The sequence below is a fragment of the Typopeltis vanoorti genome, chromosome 16, assembly GCF_054136105.1.
Source record: "Typopeltis vanoorti isolate ZY-2024b chromosome 16, IOZ_Tvanoo_1.0, whole genome shotgun sequence".
NCBI lineage: Eukaryota > Metazoa > Arthropoda > Arachnida > Uropygi > Thelyphonidae > Typopeltis > Typopeltis vanoorti.
In genome coordinates this window covers 68,958,300-68,981,910 of record NC_143564.1, presented here as the reverse complement: position 1 = coordinate 68,981,910, position 23,611 = coordinate 68,958,300, and the positions used below count along the sequence as shown (strand labels likewise).

At 35.5% G+C, this 23,611-nt stretch overlaps 1 protein-coding gene across 1 annotated transcript in view; it reads left to right on the top strand.

Moving 5' to 3' along the window:
- LOC150098108 (band 4.1-like protein 4) overlaps positions 1-23,611 on the top strand; it is a 637,189-nt gene that overhangs the window by 524,402 nt on the left and 89,176 nt on the right. Inside the window, exon 24 of the mRNA XM_090406685.1 lies at positions 10,973-11,053. Within this exon, the coding sequence (XP_090262811.1) occupies positions 10,973-11,053 (81 nt within the window). The remainder of the gene's footprint in view (positions 1-10,972; positions 11,054-23,611) is intronic.

Here is a 23,611-nt window from a genome sequence, read left to right as displayed (position 1 = left end):
CTGCTGTTTCGATTCTGGTGTGTAATGGTGAATCCAAGTCTCATCCATAGTAATAAATCAATGCACAAAATCAGTTTTTATTCTTGTTAAAATGCTCTGAGCATTTTAACAAGAATTTTCATGTGAGTGCGTTTCTACTGTGAGCAAGCACGGCACCCATCTTGCACAAAGAATTTTTATATGCAATTCTTCATGCAAAATATATCCTACATGTTCTTTTGAAATGCTTATAGTGTCAGCAATTTCACGCACTTTGACTCGCCGGTCATCCAATACCATATCATGCACTTGATCAATGATTTCTGGTATTGTGACACTTTTTGGATGTCCTTCACATAGATCATCTTCAAGGCGCTGGTATGGCCACGTTTAAACTGGGCAGCCCATTTCTTAATTGTCAAAAACAAAGGAGAAGAGTGCGCATAAACTTTAATGAACTTCGAATGAATTTCTTTTGGCTTTAAACCTTCTTTTACAAAGAATTTTATAACCATGCGATACTCAATTTTATCCATTTCAAGGAATACAGACACTTTTGCTTCAGACAGCTGTATAAAAAAAAAAACTACTCGATAGAATGACTTGCAGTTTCACATGGATGCTTATGAAAGATGTACCAACTTAGAAAAAAAATCTTGCCGATATTGTTGCCATCTATGGTTGAGGCTGAGAACTTTTCAGTCGTATACACACTAAAAAATCTCATTCATATTAATCTGACAAAAAACTCTTTCAAATGTAAATATGCCTCAGTCATGTTTTTTCCATTTTCTATTCTCCAGGCTCTGCAAAAAGAGATCTGACATCACTTTAGTCACGCTTCCTTTGGAAGCGTGATTAAAGCCTTGCAAACTAAATCGTGAGCATTTTTTTTTGCAAGTCAGTGTACCCCTTGTAAAACTTTTTATTGATGAAATTGTTGGCTGCACGATTTATTAAATTTTCTAATTAATTGTTATCTGCATGGAATTAATTGATATATCTTTCAATTAATTCCCTATGACATCCATAAAAGAAAGAGACCAGTATGAAATCAGGTTCATATCTGGTTTTAGAAATTCATAAGCATTCAACAGAAAATCTCTGATTAAATGAAGAAATATATATAAATTATTTATTTACAAATAAATAACAATTACAAAATGATAATGTTTTCATATACTCAATCACTCTCTCACTTTCACATTAAATGTATAATAGAAGTAAATTAGAATTAAATAAATATTTAAAAAAAATTATGAATACCATTACATAGATTCTGCCATAACAAGAGATGACTATAATCTTAATATAGAAATTTTGCAGCTTAATAATGCATATTCTGTCTTTAACATATTTAAATCTTCCAAACTTTCTCTAGAAAACAACAGATTATTCTCATTAATTATGAACTCTTCTTTCAGATGAATAAAAATTCTCTTTGTCAGATTATTGAAAAAACAGTTATCCAAAAAGTTGAAAAAGTTATCCAAAAAATAACAATTGAAGGTTATTTCATATACAAAATATCTCATTAATAGAAACTGATAATACACATTAGAACGATTTTGAATGATGTTCAAGGATTTTACTTTCTTAACCTTCATTAGACTGTCATTCTTTGTTGTCTTTATTCACTATTTAAGTCCCAACATCGGATGACTATCCTTCTTAAAAACATACAGAAAATATTTGAAAATAAATTTTTTCCTTAATCCTTGTAAATATGATATCAGCAAATTCTAATTAAAAGTTCATCTAAAAAAAATTCTGTTTGTTTAATTTCTTTTCTTGCCTTTTTCATAATACTGTCATATTTCTTCTCTATTGCTCATAATTCACTCCTAAACATTCATGTGTGTGTTGAAGCCATGTGCCCCATTACATCAGTAAGTAACCTTATATATTAAATTTTGTTTAATCCTTTATCCAAGTGTGAGCAAACAAAGTTTGCACATGAAAGTATCTTCAGGACTGGGGTAAGGTGGTACAACACCAGGGCAATTCCATGCAAAGGTGGAGCAAGCTACCATCAATCCTATCTCAGTATCTCCCATATCTACCATAATGCAAAATGCATCTCCTTGTGGATATGTCTAATGTTATGCATTAAGGGAAGGGCCACTACCCAGACTAGTTTTGACCTTTATTGAGGTCTCTTCAGTGGGAGCCAGGCCCAAGTGGAGATACCAGACAGAAGCATTAGCAAGGTCATCTCTACCTATAGGAGTTGCCAAATGGTGTGCTACCTTTTTAATAAATTACTCTGGATTTAGAGAAAGATGTTGAAAGTTTATTTTGATAATGAAGATGCATTAATAATGCATCTTCATTATCAAAATAGCATGATGGTAGCTTGCTCCACCTTTACAAGGAGTTGTCCTGGTGTTGTACCACCTTACCCCAATCCTGAAGATACTTTCAGGCACAAACTTTGTTTGCTCACACTTGGATAAAGGATTAAACTAAATTTATTATAGTCTAACCAAGCGAAAAATAAACTTTCAACCTTATATATTAACATTCATTTTGAATTATAATGCTATAATCCCTAAATCAATTGTGATACATAATTATTCTTTAATCGGCATATTCATTTTGAAATACATTGTAAATAAATGAAAAGAAAAAATTAACACAATTTCAAAACAAATTTCTCTTAACACTTAACTGCTTTAATGATAATATACAAAAAAAAAAAAAAATTTTTTTTAAAATACCCAAATAAATCAAATAATTTTACACTTTACCTCCATCATGATATCCCCTTCCAGCTGTATGTTCTGCATCCCATTTGCCTGCACAGACAGGTCTATTCAAACTTTCTGCAGAGCCACAACACAGCATTTGCTTCATTCTTCATAGCCCTTCCCAGCTTTTCATCATATTCAGACAACTGCATATCCAATTTAAACTTCTATCAATATCATTAACATATAAGTTAATGGCTCTAAAACAAGCTTCTACAACACATAATACTGGCTTTCCTCTTTTGGGATAATATACAGGGAGTAATATTATCCCAAAATACTACCATAGTATCAGCTTGCTGATACTATGAAAGAGCCAGTCTCTTCTTCAGCTCAGTAATCTATTATCAAACCACATATGCATCCTAATACAAATACAACAATTCATATACAGTCTGCAAATTCCTTAAATCCAAATATACTATTATGTATACTCCCCCCCCCCCTTATTCAATACATTTGTCATCCTGTTGTAATAAGTGGATTGCTGAAACGTGACTTCTCTTAACCACCCTATGCTGATAATTAATCTCTCAATTATCTGATCCTCAAATAATCAAATCCTCAGTAAATTGACTATTGAGTGTGTTATTCTGTCACTGGACTCCTGATATGCAATTAACTGTACATTCACTTAACACCAACCAACAGATTCATTTCACAGTGTGATTGATAATTGAAAGATAACTGTATATATGCTGCAGTGACTCTCAGCCTGCTATTTTCATCAACTAATATCATCCTTGGGATCCATCATTAATATGAAGAGTTTCTGTTCAGAAGACATCAGAAGAAGATTAGGAATGGCTAAAACAGTTAGAGATGTGTCTAAAATCTGGAAGGATGGGTCTATCTCCAAAGGAACAAAATTGAGGATTTTGGATGTAGCTGTTTTTTTTTTTATAATTACTTATGGATGTGAAACTTGGAACCTAAAGAAGTCTAATAGGACAAGGATAGCTGCTTTTAGATGTGGTGTTAATGTAAATGGGATCCTTTCAATATATGGGATCCTTAACAAAAAACCATTAAGCATCCCATATACTGAAAGGCAGATGTATGGAATGGTACTAGAAAGGATCAGTAGAACTTTAAGACTTCTTAAGGATGTTGATGGAAGAATGCTGAAATACTTTGGACAGATTAAAAGAATGGAAGAAGGATGTCTCAATACAGTAACAGAGGGTAAAGACTCTCCCTAGAATAAGAGGAGTAATAGACACTAAATGATATAGATGGATAGCATGTTTGGAGTGACTGGTTTTCAGAGAATTGAAGTTTCCAGAAAAGCATACAACAGGACCACCTGGTGAGGACTGGTGGGGCACATCAGTGAGGAGTGGAGTGACTATGTGGCATCTTATGATATCCAGTGAACTTATAGATATGGAATATCATCATTTTGTAATCACTACCTATCGGAAAAAAAAAAACTGAAATTTTTATTGGCCTAATTGACTAATTGCTACTTATAAAATTTTTCTTTCCTTACCATTGGAGTCAGCTTCTTAGCTGACTCTTTATGTAACTCCTCATGTAACTGATTATTGCCTCTACAAAGCCTTATTGTAGATTGTATACTTATTTCTACCATTCATCCATTTTACACTTACCCTGTTTAACCTCTTGAACTTTGGAGTATGTTCAGATATTTCTGCTATAAATTTCTTGACCAGTGTTCAAGTAGATTTGATTTCCTTGCTCTTCATTCTGTGCCATTATTTCAGTCTGTCTCCCAGGCTTTCACAGTCGCTGACTTTGTAGCTCCATGCATATCTTTTCCTTGTAGAAAAAATCCTTCATACAACTAGCCACCAAACCCATGTGATTACCTCATGGTCATTTTTGAAAACTATCTGAAGGCAGATTTTATGTGCTCTCCATTATATACTGCATAAAGTAGTTTTCTATTGAAAAACTCAAAATATCCTTGCCTTTAGTTATTATTCCTTCATTCCAATCTAATTTTCCATATATAAAATAAAATATATAATGATCACCCTTCTCTTGTTTGATAAACCAATTTGCCTAGCTACTTCATCTTCTACTCATCCTTGTTACCACCTTTTTACACATCCAGATTGTTTTTCTACAACATTGCTAAACAACAACTCAGCAATGAAATCTCCTAATATCCTTTTCACCCCCTCAAACTTTTGCATCATTAAACAGATAATACATCCTATTTTTCCTACTGCAACAGATTTTTCCCTTTCTCATTTCTTCATGAGAAATCAAGAAAATCTTGAGCAAGTTTGACTCAAGAAAGCTTCTTGTTGCATTAGTAGATTTAGTTCTTACAATAGGTGTTGCAAAACTAATTGCTTCTGCTCCTCTGTTTCACTGGCATCTGAACTTGAAAATTAACCAACATCCAAGTGGTTTCTCTTGATATCTCTGAGTCATATGATTGAGTACAGAGTCTATTAAGTAATCTTCCATCTTATGCTCTCTCTTTTGAGTTCTCCATCTGGGTTGCTAGTTTTCATTCTGGTTACACGTCATATGGTGAATGAATGGATCTTTATCTTCAAACTTTGCAACTGATGCTGGGATTCCGCAGGACATCATTCTTACATCAACTTTCCACTTTTATGGATATCAGCAATCTTCTCCATTTGAATTGTTTGCAGTCAAAATGGAGAAGTTTTGCTTTTCTGAATAGCGTAATGAATAATATACATAGCACCTCTCTTTCTCATTTGATGAACCTTGTACTAATCAAATCAATAAAACTTCCAGATCATTCTAGATCACCTCTTACATCCTGATTTTTATCTCCAAACCAAATTCCATGATGTTCTGTTAATTTCAGTGCTAGCAAAACTAAATCCTATCTTGTGTATCTCAAAAAAAAAAAAAGAACCTTTTATTCTAATCTTACTTTTGATAATACCAAAATTTCTGACATGACAGAGGTTTCTCTTCTTGATATAACTCTAATTTTAATCTTTTTTGTTATAAACATGTTACAACTATTGTCTCTGATCACCAAAAAGCCAGGTTTTCTATTTCATTTCAAGCATTACTTTACCTTTGAAACAGTTATTAACTCTATAAATTTTAAATCCATTCATCTGTTCTGTACTGCTCTCACATTTTGGGTGGCACACCTTGGAAATCCCTAAATATGATTGGCTCAGCATAAAACAAAGCAATTAGATTGATTAATGTCTCTGTGTGGTTCTCTAGTCTGCGTGGTTAGCCTAGTGGTTGAACTTCGTAACCATATGCCTGGAGAAGGAGTGTCCTCGGTTCGATTCCCGTCAACGATGTGAGGAGCTTAAGGATCTTCCTCAGCCATAGCCAAGTTAGCCAGTCTTGGGCGTGAACAGTAGGGTTTTTTTTGCCAGTTTATCTGGTGTTTTTTATCCCGCAAGCAGGCAAACCGGTCTGAGGACACACGGATTACAGTCAGGAATACTGACCCAGCCATAGTTCTGATTTGTCAGCCTATGCCAGTTCCGGAGCCCGGATAAAATTTGGGGGGACTTGATGGTACTGTGAACTCCTGTAAAAACGGGGAACGCAGTATCATCACACGAAATAATAAGTGGTTCTCTACACACATATTTAACATAATATTCCATTGCTGCTGATTGCAGTGGATATTTCCATTGTCCCTGATCATCATGATCTGCATGTAATTCCACCACTTGCCTATAATTCTAAAATAAGTGCAGTGGCTGTGCAGCCCCCTCTTCACAGAACAATTTTTCTTCCTCATTGTTCATGCATTCTATTGCTGTTTTTTAAAGAACAGCTTCCCTTCTTATGTATTTTCTGAAGTGCGTGAACTGCAGGTTCAGAAATCCAGTATTAATAAGTTTCTTCTTCTTCTAGAAATTTCTGCTCATCCATAATACTAATTTACTATAGATTAAACTATCTTTTGTGTCTGAGATTACCATAAAGAGAGAAAAACAAGTACTAGCTAATTATCCATTGCTCTTACATTAACAAATCCTTTAGCAGATAATTAACTTTCATTTTAAAATAATGCATAAATCAGTTTTTCACATCCATTTTACCGGCAACTTTGTTTATGTTGCCTTCTTCTAATTCCTAGGCTGTTGTTCTAGATATCTTCAGAGCATTTGATCACACATCTGATACAGAGGCATCCTAAAAAATCAGGACTGGCTTATGCTTGCATGTTTTTGAAGTAACCTATTACATCAAATGGAAGAATACCAAACTGATTTTCAGATTCATTTTTTAACCACCTAGTTAATCAAACAAATAGTGCTTCCACTTGCCATCCATTAGGTTGAACTTGAATCTCAAATCCCACTGAAGGCATGGATTTATGTGACTCTGAATGAGTGGAATTCTCACATGCATCATGTGAGAATTCCACTCATGAAAACACAGACAACAGGAATGATTTTTAAAGAAGCAGTTGAAGTCCTACAGCCTACCTTAATAGCAGTGACAAACCCCACTTGTTAAGAAAATATAATGAATGCCATCTGTGTCTAGTAAAATTATTAAAAATGAACAACTGCTCATTCAAGTGATCCAAACCAGAATCTTCTTTCTTCTGTTCTAGTCCTATATGAGAATACTGTACTTGTATGGATAGATGTGTGTGTGTGTTTCTTTTTTTTCATGAAATTTATACTTTTAGAAGTTGTAAAAACTGCTCTATGGACCAAAACATGGCACATTTACAACCAGGTTATGACAATTATCTATACCTAGTTTCCTCGAATGAAAGGAAGCTTTATTAGCTGCACCACTAGGACTGTTCAATTAATAACAGTCCCCAGTGTGTGTGTGTACGCACGCACGCACGCACACACACACACACACACACACACACACACACACACGAGGCTTGTTCAAAAAAAACAACCAAACTCTTTAAATAGCATACCAACCAGCACAGAGAGTGTGCTGCTGCTACTGAGTGCACCTAGTGGCAGGTTTTGATAGCAAAATGCCATTTTCCCCATTCTGCTATGAGCATTAGTCGTCAAGTTACATCTGCTGAAGTGAGCACATGCACAAGCTGTTCTTCGGATTAGTGACAATGAAAGAGCTTGAAGAACAATGTGTGCACATATATGTGTGTAAAATTTTGCTGCAAACTTGGTAAAAATTTTACAGAGACATTTCAATTGCATAACCAAGCATCTTTGGGAAGGACTGTATGAACCAAACAAAGTACTATGAGTGGTTTAAGCATTTTAAAAAGGGCAGAACATTGGTCGGTGAAGATCCCAGGCCTAGACAACCTTCCACATCAACAGACAATGACCATTTCAAGGAAGTGTGCTGTGATTCATGAAAATAGTTGTTTAACTGTCTGAGAAGTTTTGCTGATGAAGTGAGCATCAGCATAGAATCTTGCCATCAAATTTTGACTAAAAAACTTCAGATGAGTCGTGTCAGTTCAAAATTTGTGTCGCATTTGTTGACCGATGATCAGAAAAAGAACCATGTTGAAATCAATCAGGAACTGCTTGCCAATGCAAATGGTAATGAAAGTAGACTTTTTCCTGTTTCCCAAACTTAAAACCACTTTGAAGGGATGTTGTTTCTAAATCATAAAGAAGATTCAGGAAAATGTGATAAGAGAACTGTGCAACATCACAGAAAGTCGTTCCAAGAAGCATTCCAACAATAGAAAAAACATATGGGAATGGTGTATTGCCAATAGAGGGAGACTACTTTGAAGTGGGAGTGCTTAAATTGTTGTAAAATGAGCAATAAAGTCTTTTATAGCAAAAGTTTTGCCTTTTTTTGAACATGCTTTGTGTGTGTGTGTGTGTGTGTGTGTGTGTGTGTGTGTGTGTGTGTGTGTGTGTGTGTGTGTGTATATTTATATATATATATATATATATACAGGGTGTTCGGGATAAATTTGACATATTTATAATTAATTATATTTTTCCGTAAGTTACATGTATTAACACACACTTCTCTTCATTTAAAAGTTTGGACCCTTCTTCATTCATATACAAGATGTCAGAAAGGATGGATAGCTGGAACCCACCTGAATCATGGAAGAGAATAACTTGTATCATGATGATTTGTGCCCGCCATCAAAATAAGGATATTACGACTGCTGCCCAATGCTCCCTGAATATAGTAAAAACAATCAGGCATGAACTAGAGACTTGCAATGGTGACTACGAGGATGTAGCAAGAAGAAAGATCCCTAGCAGACGATCTGATTGCGTTCGTACAGCAGAATTCCTCGCAAATCTGCAGGAACAGGTGTTGAAGAACCCTGGCATTGGAATTCGGGCTTTGTTCGTGGAGTTGCTAACTGTAGTCAAGCCCTGGATAACAAGGGTAGCCAATGGTAGGCCGTATGTATGGCAGCAGGATTCGGCCCCTTGCCACACCTCTGGGAAAAGTCAAAAATGGTTGTCTGAAAATTTCTACGACTTCACCAGTCCAAATGTTTGGCCTCCAAACTCCCCAGACCTTAACCCCATGGATTATTTTGTATGGGGCGCAGTTGAAAAAGACACCAATCGCACTTCCAGTAATACAAAAGCCCAGTTAATGGATAAAATTAAAACAGTTTTTGCGGCCCTTCCCAGGGAGACTGTAGCATCAGCTTGTTCGAGGTTCCGAAGCAGAATTGAAGCTGTGATCGATGCTAATGGTGGTTATTTTGAGTAAATCTTGTTGATAGTATTGTAATTAACTCTGCCTGTAATGTTTTTTTGTCAATTCATTAAATTTAATAGATACAAAGAAGATTTTCTTTTTCCTTACGAAACTGTCAAATTTATCCCGAACACCCTGTATAAGATCAAAGAAAAAACTAGAGCAGAATACATAAGACGACTAAGAAAACTCCTTAAGTCAATGCTTAATACTGGAAATTTGATAAAAGCAATTAACACCTGTGCCATACCTGTTCTGAGATATTCAGCAGGCATTGTTGAATGGACCCAGCTAGAGGTGGAGAATTTAGACCAAAAAACTCGAAAATTAATGACAATACACCATGCTCTCAATCCTCGCAGTGACATTGATTGGCTCCACCTATCATGTAAAAAAGGAGGCAGAGGATTATTACAAGTAAAGCAGGTTGCTGAAGAAGAAAAACGAAATCTGAATGATTATCTGTAGCAAACAACGGAAAAATTTCTAACTGAGGTAAGGAAGGAGGGTTTATTTAAACCCACGGAGACAAAATGGAGTACAAGGCCAACCAAGTAAAAGTGAGAACTGAAAGATGGAAAAATAATGCATTGCATGGAAAATACCTTCACAGCATACAGGACAGCACTGACAGCAACTGGACTTGGCATTGGTTGAGAAATGGAGCACTAAAGAAAGAAACAGAGTCAATAATTTTTGCAGCTCAAGAAGAGGCCATTAAAACCAATGTTATGAAGGCAAAAATACAAAAATTTCAAGAAGACAGTAAATGCAGATTGTGCAAAGAGAAGAAAGAAATGGTAGACCACATTAAAGTGGGTGCAGCAAAATTGCAAAAATTGAGTCCGTAAAAGGCATGATAAAGTAGCTAAGATAATTCACTGGCATTTATGTAAAAAGTATGGGTTTAAAGTATCTAAAGACTATTAGAAGCATAAAGTTGACCAAAGAATTGAGAATGAAAAAGCTAAAATACTCTGGAATTTCAAAATCCAGACTGACAAAAGCTTGGAATGTAATACACCTGATATAACAGTCGTTGAAAAAAGTGAAAACAAGGGTGTTCAGTTTATCGAAATATCAGTGCCAGAAGATAGCTGAATTGATGAAAAAGAAACTGAAAAAATTACAAAGTATCATGAGTCGCAAGTCGAAGTTGAACGAATTTGGCAAAAGAAAATGAAAGTTGTTCCCCTAATAATAGGTGCTTTAGGCACCATCCCCAAAACATCAAAAAAAACATCTAGAAGCACTTGAATTAGATGATTAAAAGAAAGCTGCAAAAGGCTGCCTTGTGCACGGCATTCATATTCAGAAGGTATTCCCACAACTCATTGGCCCTTGGGTAGGGCTCAAATTAGTGGAATATAACCAACCTTTTACTTAAAGCTGAGGAAGCAAATCAATCTAGGATGAATATTATATATACATATAGACACACACCACTTGTCTTCAAATTCACAGTCGATGGTTGGATGCACAGTATGGTGTGGTGTACTAACTATACATTTGAAAGATATTCATAGATATGTGTAATCATGAATGTGTTGAAAATCAAATATCATTTTTGGATGAAGTAGTATTGAAATTTGTAACTTTTATTTTTATGTTTTCAGAACTGATAGTCGTCTCTTCAAAATTCGCTATTCCCCTTCGGTTGGTCGCCATCATTATAAAGTGGCTCGTTTGCCTTCCAAGTAAGACTTATTCTTATTCTTGAAATTGTAATCATTTTTTGTTTACTTTTTGAAAAATACCAATTTTTTAATATATATATATGTTACCAGCAAAATGTGAAAAGCAGACATTCTATAGAATGCCTGGGTGTTTTTTGGCAAAGCATGAAATGTCTATTTTTTTTTAATATTTTACATACTTTCCCTAGGCATTATATAGAATCACAAATACTATTTCAAATATATTTTCATTTTGAAGTTTTAAATTTTGCCACCATGGGAGGTTAGGTTAGGTTTTGAAGTTTTAAATTTTGCCGCCATGGGAAGGTTAGGTTAGGTTACGTTAGGTGCTGGCAGTTGTTATGAGTGTGACAGACGATGGTTTTTACCGACTTAGAACTGCTGAAGGAATTTTAAACCAACTCTATGCCATATCACAATTCACTTTATGTCTCACAGACTTACTGAGAGTTGGAGACGTTCCTGACCACGAAATAGCTCTCCGGTCAGCCGCTTCCACGGGTAGCGGCCAAGGATTTGTGAGGTGTACTTGCAAGACCAAGTGCCGAAATTTGAAGCGCTTTTGTATGAAAAAGGCAGTTAAGTGCAATTCAAAATGCCATTCCAGAACATCTCCAACTCTCAGTAAGTCCTTGAGACATAAAGTGAATTGTGATCTGTCATGGAGTTGGTTTAAAATTCCTTCAGCAGTTCCAAGTCGGTAAAAACCATCGTCTTTCACACTCATAACAACTGCCAGAACCTATCCTAACCTAACCTTCCCGTGGCGGCAAAATTTAAAACTTCAAAATCTAACCTAATCAGTTCCAAGTTGGTAAAAACCATCGTCTGTCACACTCATAACAACTGCCAGAACCTAACCTATCCTAACCTAACCTTCCCATGGCGGCAAAATTTAAAACTTCAAAATGAAAATACGGTAAAACCCCTTTTTTACATTTTTAGGGGACTGATGAAAAAAGTGTAAATAGCAGGAAATGTAAAGAATTCATTAAAAAAGGCTAAAAGATGACTTACTGCTAGTATGTGAGTTTACATACTAAATTACAAAATTTAATAACTGAAAATAAATGAATTTACAATTACTTAAATTTATTTATTTAAAAAAATCTTTAATTGTTGATTGTTTTTTCTTTTCCTGCACTCTTATAAGTTCCACCTGACTCTCCACAGTATATAAGGCATTAAATGCCCTATCGTCTCCTGATGCATTTGCAATATACCGCCTCAAAACAGAGAGAGAGCTTCCATTGCTTCTTTACTAGTAGGGACGGTAGGTTCTTGATCACAGTCTTCTTCAACCACTTCTTCCTCTTCTTCTTCTTCACCAAGGTGGTTGGAAAGGATGTCCTCTACACTTGGTACTATTGATGTGATCATACCAACATCAACATAGTCTTGAAATGAGGAAGACTCATCCATCACATACCGGTTGTTGGGTTTTGACATATCTTCTTCCTCCTGTAGTTGTTCCACCTCTTCTGCAAATGTAACTCCTGCCTTCCGGAAACAGTTGGATATGGTTTTAGGAGTAATATGCAACCATGCTTTGGCCACATAATGCATGGCATCAAGGATTGATATGGTCATTTGTTTTGGGTCCATACCACATGCATAAACACAGCTTTTTTCAACAAGCATTTTTCTATATTTCCATTTAAATGCATGGATGATGCCCAGATCTAATGGTTGAAGCTCATTTGTACAATTAAGGGGGAAAGAACACTAATCTAATGTTTCTGAGCTGCAGATCTTTAGGGTGTGCAGGACATTTGTCTAGCAGTAGTAGTATTTTGCGGTGATTTGTCCCTATTTTAGCATCCAGAACATGCATAGTGGATGTGAAGATGCTGTGCTGTTGGCATCATGCTTAGTAGGCAGATTTTTCCCATTCTTAAAACACCTTGGCTTTTAAATTTACCAATTACTAGTGGAGGTAATTTTTCTGATCCATCAGCATTGACCATGAGCAAAACGGTTACCCTCTGCTTGCTGAGTTTTCCACTGTGACACTTCTCTCCTTTAAAACACAATATTTTACTTGGCAGAATGTTATAAAAGAGCCTAGTTTCATCAACATTGAAAATATTTTTTGGTTCGTAGTCCTGAATAATAGTCTTTAGTTCATGTTTCCACTGGTTTACAGTTTCCCCCTGCAACACTGTTACTTTCTCCGCACACTTGATTATACACAATATTGTGACGAGTCTTGAAACGATCAATCCATCCATTTGACGCAGTAAAACCATTAATCCCCAACCTCACAGCAAATTCAAGGGCTTTCGCTCGGAGTATAGTACCATCGACTGGAATATCAGATGCTCTGGTAGAAACAGACCACTTCGCCACAAGTTTATCCAATTCATCGTATGTCGATGTCCGGATATATTTTCGTTTTTTTGACATAGCTCCAGATTGCTTTGCATTGAGTTCAATGCGTGACCTGTTTTTTACTATCATGTTCAAAGTGGACACGGAGAGACCAAGATCTTTTGATAATTGAACACTTGTTCCGGCATGCCAATCTACATGTCGCAGAATTGCCATCTTTTTTTCTTCCAAAATACATTTTCTGTATTTTTTCTCCATGTTACTAACATGGATAATCTACCACCGCAACTTGCAAGCAACTATCACACGCTAAATTACTTACCAGAAATTCTGCAATATCAATTCATACTGTGATTGAAAAATCATGGTATCGCTCATCACTACTGCAAGCGTGCAAGCCACAGTGATGGCGGAAACAAAACTACAGCCGAAAGCAACACCACCTGAGAACAGAAATGCCCAGATTTCTGCAGAAATCATTCAAAAATTGGTATTGCCATCCAGAAAAAAAAACGCAAATCACAGGAAATAACGTCCACATCAAGTTGTTAATGGCGGGAAAACAGTATATCGTGAGAATAGGCCTTAAGACGGGACCAACGGAAAATGACGTAAATGGCAGGAAATCATAAATTGCGGGAACATAAAAATGGGGTTTTACTGTATATCCAAAATAGTATTTATCATTCTATACAATGCCTAGGGAAAGTATGTAAAATATTAAAAAAATAGATATTTCATACTTTGCCAAAAAACGCCTAGGCATTCTATAGAATGCCTGGGCATTTAAAATTTTGCTGCCATGGGAGGTTAGATTAGGTTTTGGAGTTTTAAATTTTGCCACCATGGGAAGGTTAGGTTAGGTTACGCCATGGGAAGGTTAGGTTGCTGGCCTGGTTGGTCAAGTGGCTAGTGTATCCGCTTTCCAGCCAAGAGGCTGCGGGTTTGAATCCCGCATAGCCATGGATGTTTGTGATTGTCTTCCACCTTCATATGTTCATTCACTCCAGTATAGATACTCTCCCAATATGGACTGGATCACATGGGAGCAGTAGACCCAAAACCTCTCTCAATGGGAGAGTCCTTCACCCTGCAGTTGGTAGAAAAATAGGCTGTTCATTATCATCATCATCAAATTCCTGACATTTATCCTCAAGGGATGTACAGGAATGTACAGGATATGATAGTACTACATGAAAAATTTACATCATTACTAACTTCCTACCTATAATTTTCTGCCAAATCCATCTGTTACTTGTCAAAGCTACAACATTGTCAAATCTTATATTTATATATCTATCTTCTAAGGCACTTTTTACCGTATAAATCCACCTATATCTTGGTCTTCCTCTGGGTCTCTTTCCTGCCAACCTGGCAGAGAACACTTGTTTGGCTAATCTTTCCTCGCCCATTCTGTTTAAATGAACAAACCACCTGAGATTAGCTCTGCTAATGCGTTCCTGGATGCTGACAATGTCAAGTTCTTTTCTAATATCCTCATTTTCAATATGGTATTGCCATTGATGCCGTCTGTTCATGCCCCTAATCTTTCTCAGGACTCTCATATCTGCGGTCTCTAGTCTTTGGTCAAGTGTTTTACTTCTGACCCAGCTCTCAGATCCATAAGTTAAAATTGGTTTGAACGCTGTCTTGTATACAGCTAATTTAGTGTTTTGACTAATTTCTCTCTCTTATTCCATATAAATTTATTCAACTGACTTCCTACTATACCAGCTTTGTTGATTCTGTTGTCTATTTCCATATATAATTTACCATCTTCACTAAAAATTGTGCCTAAGTAGCTGAAATGTTTTTCTTGTTCTATAGGTTTTCCATTCACAATATTTTCAATGCTTCTGCCTATTTTCATTATCTTTGTCTTGTTATTGCTGACCTTCATACCATATCTATCACAACGGTTATTCAATTTAGTCAGGGAATCTTGCAGACTTGTAGCAGATTTATTTAGAAGTATAACATCATCATTATATATATATATATATATATATATATATTCATTTTTAATATTAACTGACTTAAAACCCAAGAATTATAACAAAATGAGATTTATTTGAAAACACAACATGTTTCGTCGAGATTGACTTCATCAGGCGTTAAGAACATAGAAAGATATTAAAAGACACTGAAAATTACATTGAGATACTCTAAAGCTATACAATTATAAAGTTATAATATTCGACTGTGAATTACAGTTATTATGAACTTGAGCTATAGTCCGTGTAAAAGTTCTATTGTTGTACACTGGTGCGTGTGTGGAACCATGCGATCTCCAGTATCTGATAGTAGAGCTGAAAGAGTCAGGCAAATTATAGCTGAGATTATTGTTAATATGAAGTGGGTCCAAGGTGATTTCTTTGGACTCCACAATGCGGCATTCCACCTCATCATGGCAAATGTGTAGGTTTGAAGTTGAAGTCCAATTTATCTCATGTTGGCGGCTTTCGTTGTTCGTGTTTATTGAAAACAGGACATGGCCCGACAGAGCAGTTGCTCTGGTTCTCTTATAAGCAATGTCTCTCTGGTGCTCCTCGAGATGTAGGAGGATAGATTTCTCTGTTTGCCCATAGTAAGGCTTTCCGCACTCAAATGTGACCTTGTATACACCTGGGAATTGTAGAAGGTTGTGAGATTGTTTATAGTTGCTGAAACGTGATCTTATTTTTGGCAGAGTCGAGAAGCACGTTTGTATGTTAAACTTCTTTAGGATTCTACTCAGCTTTTTGGATAGTGTGCTGATATATGGCAAGATGATATGACCTTTGGAGGCGTCCTGTGTCTCTACGTTGACGGTGGGATAATTGGTTGTTAATACTTTTTAAAGAGTAGCCATTTAAGATGTTGTAGTTCTTTTTTTAGTTCTTCTTCATCTGACAGTACAGATCTTGCACGATTCGCAAGAGTTGATATAATACCCAACTTTTGCACTGGATGGTGATGTGAGGACGCATGCAAATATCTGTCAGTGTGTGTTAGCTTTCTAAATATAGACTTTTATTGATTCAGGTGTCTTGGTGAGTTTAACATCTAGAAAACAGATGGAACTATTTTCTTCGATCTCCATGGTCAATTTTATATCCTGATGGAGGTTGTTTAAGTGGTTGAGAAACAATCTCACATCCTTCTATAATTCCCAGGTGTATACAAGGTCACATGTGAGTGCGGAAAGCCTTACTATGGGCAAACAGAGAAATCTATCCTCCTACGTCTCGAGGAGCACCAGAGAGACATTGCTTATAAGAGAACCAGAGCAACTGCTCTGTCGGGCCATGTCCTGTTTTCAATAATCACGAACAACGAAAGCTGCCAACATGAGATAAATTGGACTTCAACTTCAAACCTACACATTTGCCATGATGAGGTGGAACGCCGCATTGTGGAGTCCAAAGAAATCACCTTGGACCCACTTCATATTAACAATAATCTCAGCTATAATTTGCCTGACTCTTTCAGCTCTACTATCAGATACTGGAGATCGCATGGTTCCACACACGCACAAGTGTACAACAATAGAACTTTTACACGGACTATAGCTCAAGTTCATAATAACTGTAATTCACAGTCGAATATTATAACTTTATAATTGTATAGCTTTAGAGTATCTCAATGTTATTTTCAGTGTCTTTTAATATCTTTCTATGTTCTTAACGCCTGATGAAGTCAATCTCGACGAAACATGTTGCGTTTTCAAATAAATCTCATTTTGTTATAATTCTCGGGTTTTAAGTCAGTTAATATTAAAAATGAACATATCCCAACCCCGAGTTAATAGTAGTAGTCATCATATATATATATATATATATATATATATATATATATATATATATATATATATATATCAATTAATTCTACACTTGAGAGCAGAGCCAGCTGGAGGTTTTACAGGGCCTCTGGAAAAAGTTATTAGTGGAGTCCCCAAAATATTTGCAAAAAAGAATTTTTTTATCAAAAAATCATATAATTTTATTAAACATAATTTACAAACACTAAATACATATAGTTATATACATAAATATTTCCCATATCAATACATCTCTGAAACATCAAAAATTCTATTATCAAATTTTCTTAGAAATTTGAAAGTATGGGACCCCTCTGAGCACGGGGTCTTCGTCTGAGGCCCGAAAAACCAACGTCTGAGCTGGTCCTGCTTGAGAGGTTGCAAAATATGTAGCAAAGTATTGTGTGAGAAAGAGGTAAAAGAGTAGGAATCTATCTGTATTTTTTGTGCACCTGGAGTGTGTAGTTTTGATGTAGTTTTACTTTATTTTATCTCATACTAATCCAATTCTATCGGATTTTTATCCTATAGGATTTCATCGTGTCGACTGTTCTATTTATGTTATCTTATTTTTGTTATATTAGTGTGAGATTTTTATGATACTATAATAAATATCTGTGGTATTCTCCTTTTTATGTGTAATCAATAATTAAAGTTATAGTCGTGGCTTAAAATAACATTTTCTTCAAATTCTATCCCTTTTTTGGATAGCTATTTAGGTTCATATTTTTTTGGGAATAGTGCATTGATTTCGATATCGCTATGTTGTGTCACAAATTAATGAAGCTCAAATAAAATCTCATAATATTTACTTTACCCATTAATCTATGTACAAGAGTTTATTAATCACAAAGAACCTTTCATAATCAAATTAAAAATTAACAATAATGGATTTAAACAATTGTTTCTCATATCTTAGTCAACAAATACAAACCAATCCTACCAATAAAGTTTAACACTCAGCTCAACAAATGTAACCTTTCTTATAGTCGATAAGAATATAATAGGAAAAAAAATGGGAACATATTACTTGAATAGTCCAAGTGCAATTCCATTTTCTGAGCTTTCATGACAGATACCGTTTATCACTTCAGCATACATTTACCGCACAGTTCCTTATTCTTGGTAGGTAATTCACGAAAGTTCTTGAACATTTATTTAACTTAACGCCATGGAGTTACTAACAATCAACTTCCTTTACTTTCTTACCAACTCTTGTCCTTTCTGACGACAACCTTCCTATCCTGCTGTTTCTTCGTCTTTTTCTTGTTGACAAACACTTCTGTTAATGAACTGTTCTATAGATGAACCTCTGTTCTTCTGATATGTCATCTTCCATCTTTTGCAAAGATGACCAAACTTCTCCCTTCTCTCTGTCCCCCCCCCCTATTTTTGACGACGAGCACAATGCCCTCTTATATTACAAGTTTTAAAGCTAATGCGCATTCTCATTTTCCCAAACTTACATCGAGAATACTACATCACAACACATTTGCCATATTACAGCTTCCACGTCACATAATAATTTGAATAATGTAAAATTATCATATTTGAGAAAATTTACATGACAGAGACATAATTCTTATATAAACACCAAAAAAATTGTAAAAAAGCAACATATTTCACTATGACGTGTTGAGATTTTTACACATTCAAAACACATTCAAGCAATATATTCCATTAACCAACCACTCTTCATGTAAAGAACCTTCTCCTCACTCCTTTGCCTCATACCGTCCTTACACAGTTTTCAGGGATAGCCTCTTGTACTACCCTCTCTCTCACTCTATGAAAAATTTCTTCCATCTTAACTTGGTAACAACCTCTGATCAACTTATGTCTGAATCATATCCTCCCTCCTCCTTTTATTCGCAAGGCTTTGCAAATTATATTCTTTTAATCTGTCTTCTTGCACCACATTCTGAAGACCAGTTACCACCTTTGTGAATCTTCTCTGAACTATAATAAATTTAGTTTAATCTTCTCTGGACTATTTCTAACATATCCTCATCACCACCATCAAAACCAGGTGACCAAATCTGTGTACAGTAATTCACGAGGCCTGATTAAGGCCTTTTACAATAGAATCATAACTTCTTTATTTTTGCACATCAAGGACCTCCATATCATTGCCATTGTCTGATGTAATGACTTCGTAACTTGTGCAATGTGGACCCTAAATTTTAGTTCCTTTCCAACATCACTCCCAGGTCTATCTTCTTCTCTGCCTCCTTCAAAGTTTCCTTACCTAGTGTGTATACTTTGCATCCCATCATTGCTTACCAAATTTCAAGACTTTACACTTTTTCAACATTGACCTGACAGTTCCACTTACCTACTCATTCATACAATGTATTGAACTCCTCTTGTAAGAACATGACATAACATAGCATGACTCTTCATTGTTCTCCTTAATTTTGTGCATCATCTTCTCTCTTAGGATATTGTGCCAATTTTTTTATACCTATCTGACAGCCCTCACCAATCCCACTCACTAGTCTGTTATCTAATCCCATCCATTTCAGTTTATTTTACAGCTTGTCAGTCTATCAAAACTTTTGCAAAATCTAAGTATGCTGCAGTATATGCATCTCCCTTCTACAATACAGTTATCATCTTGTTATAGTACATAACTAAGTTGGTAAAGCATGCTCTCCCTTTAACAAACCTATGTTGACAATCACAGAGAATATTGCTGTTATCAAGCCATTTCTATATCCTAGTTCTCATTAATCTCTCCAATATCTTTACCACAACTGCAGATATACAGATTGACCTATAATTTGTAGCCATAGCCACATTCATGCAGTGGAATACTGTTACTGCCAATTCACTGGAACATTCCCTTAAGACGTATGGTGATATGTCATCAAATCCTGTTGCCATAATTATATAACCATATGAGGTTATATGACTTAAAAATTCTGTTTATTAGCTGCTTATTAATATTATATAGTCATTTTTGCTTAATTCTGAACAGTTAGATATATTTGTAAGTGGAGGTTTCTGTAGTTTAGAAGTTCATATGGTATATTCCGGTAATTGGACCACTTTTTTTTTTTTTTTTTTTTTTTTTTTTTAATGAGCTATGTAAAACAATGAATTAATAAAAGACCCAACAAGTTTTGTAAGTCGTTTGACTTACATCTTCAGTGGTAAAAGTTAACTTAAAGTTTAAAACACAAAGAAAAGAGAAATTATTAGTAATAGTTCATGCTATACAGTTGTAGCCATCTGTATATTTATGAATATGACTATTCATAAAATTAAAAATCAGAATGCAGATTCAAAGCAGTGCTGAATTTAAACAATGCTGGATGATGCCAACATTCATAATGTCTGAGGTCTGACTGAGGTATATTTTTTATTAAAGCTGACCAAACTTGGTAGAGAATTAATCCTTGATTTTTATGGCATTGTGTTGGTATTTTAAGCATGTTTGCAGCTTCTTTAAATTTCCTTATGTAACAGTTTTTTCCCATGTACGACACGTGTTTTTTCTTCTAGAGCATATTGTGACCGGTGGAAGTGGTATGGAAAGCTAGACCTGATTTGTGTTCTCTTCTGTTTTGCACATCCTTTTGGTGTTCGTTCATGCAAATTTCCCCAGATCTTCCTGTCTGTCCTACGTAGCAGATGCCACAAGAACAATAAATTTTGGAAACACCTAGTTTTTTTAAAGGATGATGAGGAGGTTTCGGGGGATGTAGAAATCTCGAAATTTTTCCCAGCAGCAGAAAGGCTATTTTGATGTTATATTTGTTAAGTAATTTAGTCATCTTGTCTGTAACATTTTTGATATATGGAAGCATGATAGCATTTTTGAAATCTTGTTTCTGAGAGATGCTTGTAGGAGGTGTGTGGAGGATTTTTTTGATAGTCTTGGTTTCATAACCATTCTTTTGAAAGATCTGTGTTAGATATTCTAATTCTTCATTTCTCTGTTATTAGACCTATTTTTTGTGAAGGATGGTGGTGTGAGGCCGCATTAAGAAATCTTCCAACATAAGAGTCTATTTAGCATGGGTGTGAGGACTAGATTTTTCTCTTGAAGAGGGGTGAATGAGTGGAATGGGTTGCCAGGGTCAGCTGTGAGAGCTTTGTCTGTTAGTGAGTTCAAGGAGAAGTATGATAATTGCTGTGTGGTTAGTTTGGGTCTCCAACAATGAGGCTTCAAACTTCATGGAGGTTCTCATGCAATATAATAATAATAATAATAATAATAATAAAATTTGAGCACTTGGGCAGCAAAGTAGGATTCTTATATCCTACTTTGCTGTTGTTAGATCCTGAATGAGAAAATTTTGAGAAGAAATTATTCATTCAGGATTTAACATGCAAAAACTAACAACTAAAGGAGATGCCTGCACTTCAGCAGAAAATAGATAAAACTTGTTTACTGTATGTGAAAGTATATATTCCTTTCTATGTAAATTACTGAGATCTTATTGTTATTTAACCAGAGATCAATGTGAGAATTTGTATCATAATATAGTATTTGTGTAAGGAAAATATTTAGTTCATTAAGATATCCAGTGTATTGTAAGTCTCCAGACAATTTTAAGTAACAGTCCAAAGGTTGCGTGCTAGCCACCCAGATCTGCGTAATGCCGGGGGGCAATAACATATGCGGAAGGTAACGCAGGCACACTTTCCAAGAACAGCACCCTAACAGCAAAGGGAGAGCAAAGGATCAACTTGGGGGCATAAAATAAAGTGTCATGCGGAAAAAGATACGGAAAATATAAGGAGATGCACTCCATATCTCGCTCTCTTGTTCCTGGTTCTTGCTTGGTGATTTTGACTGGTGGCTCGTGAGAGACGTGCGTAGGTGTTGAGATGTAGAACAGCGGGCCTTTTCCTGAAGATGCCTAAGAAATTCCACGCGGAGCCATTCGTGAATTATCAGCCTTGCAGAATCGTGCCAATCGCTGGATGTCCCATCGGAAAGAGTGGAGAAAGTCCCCTATGACACGGCAGCAATATGCGTTCATATTCAGTAGCAGAATTCAAGGACAGCGTGAGCTCATTGCCAGATGCCGATGGAATAAGCAGAAAGTAACCAGACCACGTGGAAGCGACATATTGTCCGGAACAGAATCAGTAATGTAGAATATTTCAGTGTATGTTGCAGAATTGTTAGAGGAAGAAAAAACATGTGTAAGCATAAAGTATGGACAATTAATAGAGGACTTTAGTAAGAATTCCCTTTTGAAAATAACTAGTAACCTTTAGCAGAGATTGTCTGGAGGCAGTTATATTATTGAATGAGATTGAACCTGATAAAATGAAACGGGTATTGCTGAGAACCTTTTAATTGAAAACCTTAAGAATGTGTATATGTGTAACTTATAACTTTAGGAAAGAGATTATAGGTTATGCAATATGATATAGCATTTTGAACAACTTAGCGTGAACTGATTTTATTTAGCATGTACTGATTTCTTTAGCATTGAATATATGTTGCTTTTTAACTGTAAAATATTTGATTTCCCAATAAACATGTTTTATTACATATGCCTTAAGTTATGCCTGATTGTAAGGACAAATTACCACTTATAAAAAATAGAACCTTAGTGGAAAGAATTTAGAAGTTATATAACGATAGATTACAGGTCACAACTGCAAAGTACCAGAAATCTATATAATCATAACAAAGAGTAAAATAATGTGTGTATGCCTTAAGATCCAGGATTATTTTCCTGAGAAAGAATCTTTTTTGTTATAGGATACTGGCTAGCGCAGCATAATACAAATTTTGCCGGTATCTGAAGAGAAAATAACCCTAGATAGAAATAAGATAGGATAGACAATAGAATAGATAATAGCGGATATTGAGATAACAAAGATAGAAAAATAATAGAAAGTAACGACGTAACACTGTCCACAATACACGAATATTCTTCTGATTCCTCTTGCAAATTTCTACAATGTAACCTCTAAATTTCAAATTTCAAACAACTAGCAATCCCAGTTTTTCTAACTGTTGGTCTTTAATATTAAGGTGTGCTCAGATCTTATTTTAAACTTAAGTGTATCACTTTGTTTTGTTGTATATGGAACTCTTCTTCACCCATTTCATGAGCATTCAAATGTCTTGAAGTTCTTACATTGTCCTCACTTTTGACCATTCTTTCATACTTGCATCATCTGCAAATATCTTGCACAATATTATTATTATTATTTGACACCTCCAGGGAGTCCAAAGACTCATTGAGGGAGGGCACCTGCTCTACAACTCTGTCTCAACCACTCAATCCACCAATTGACCACAACTACACCAATGCCATCCACCGCCAACCACTGCCACTAGTATTTCCACAGACAACACAAACATCCATAAACAATATGAACTTCTGTGTTATTATTTTACTGGTTAAAGAAAGAAAGCTGTTTGTTGTGGAGTAATGTAAAGTAGAACTCCTCAT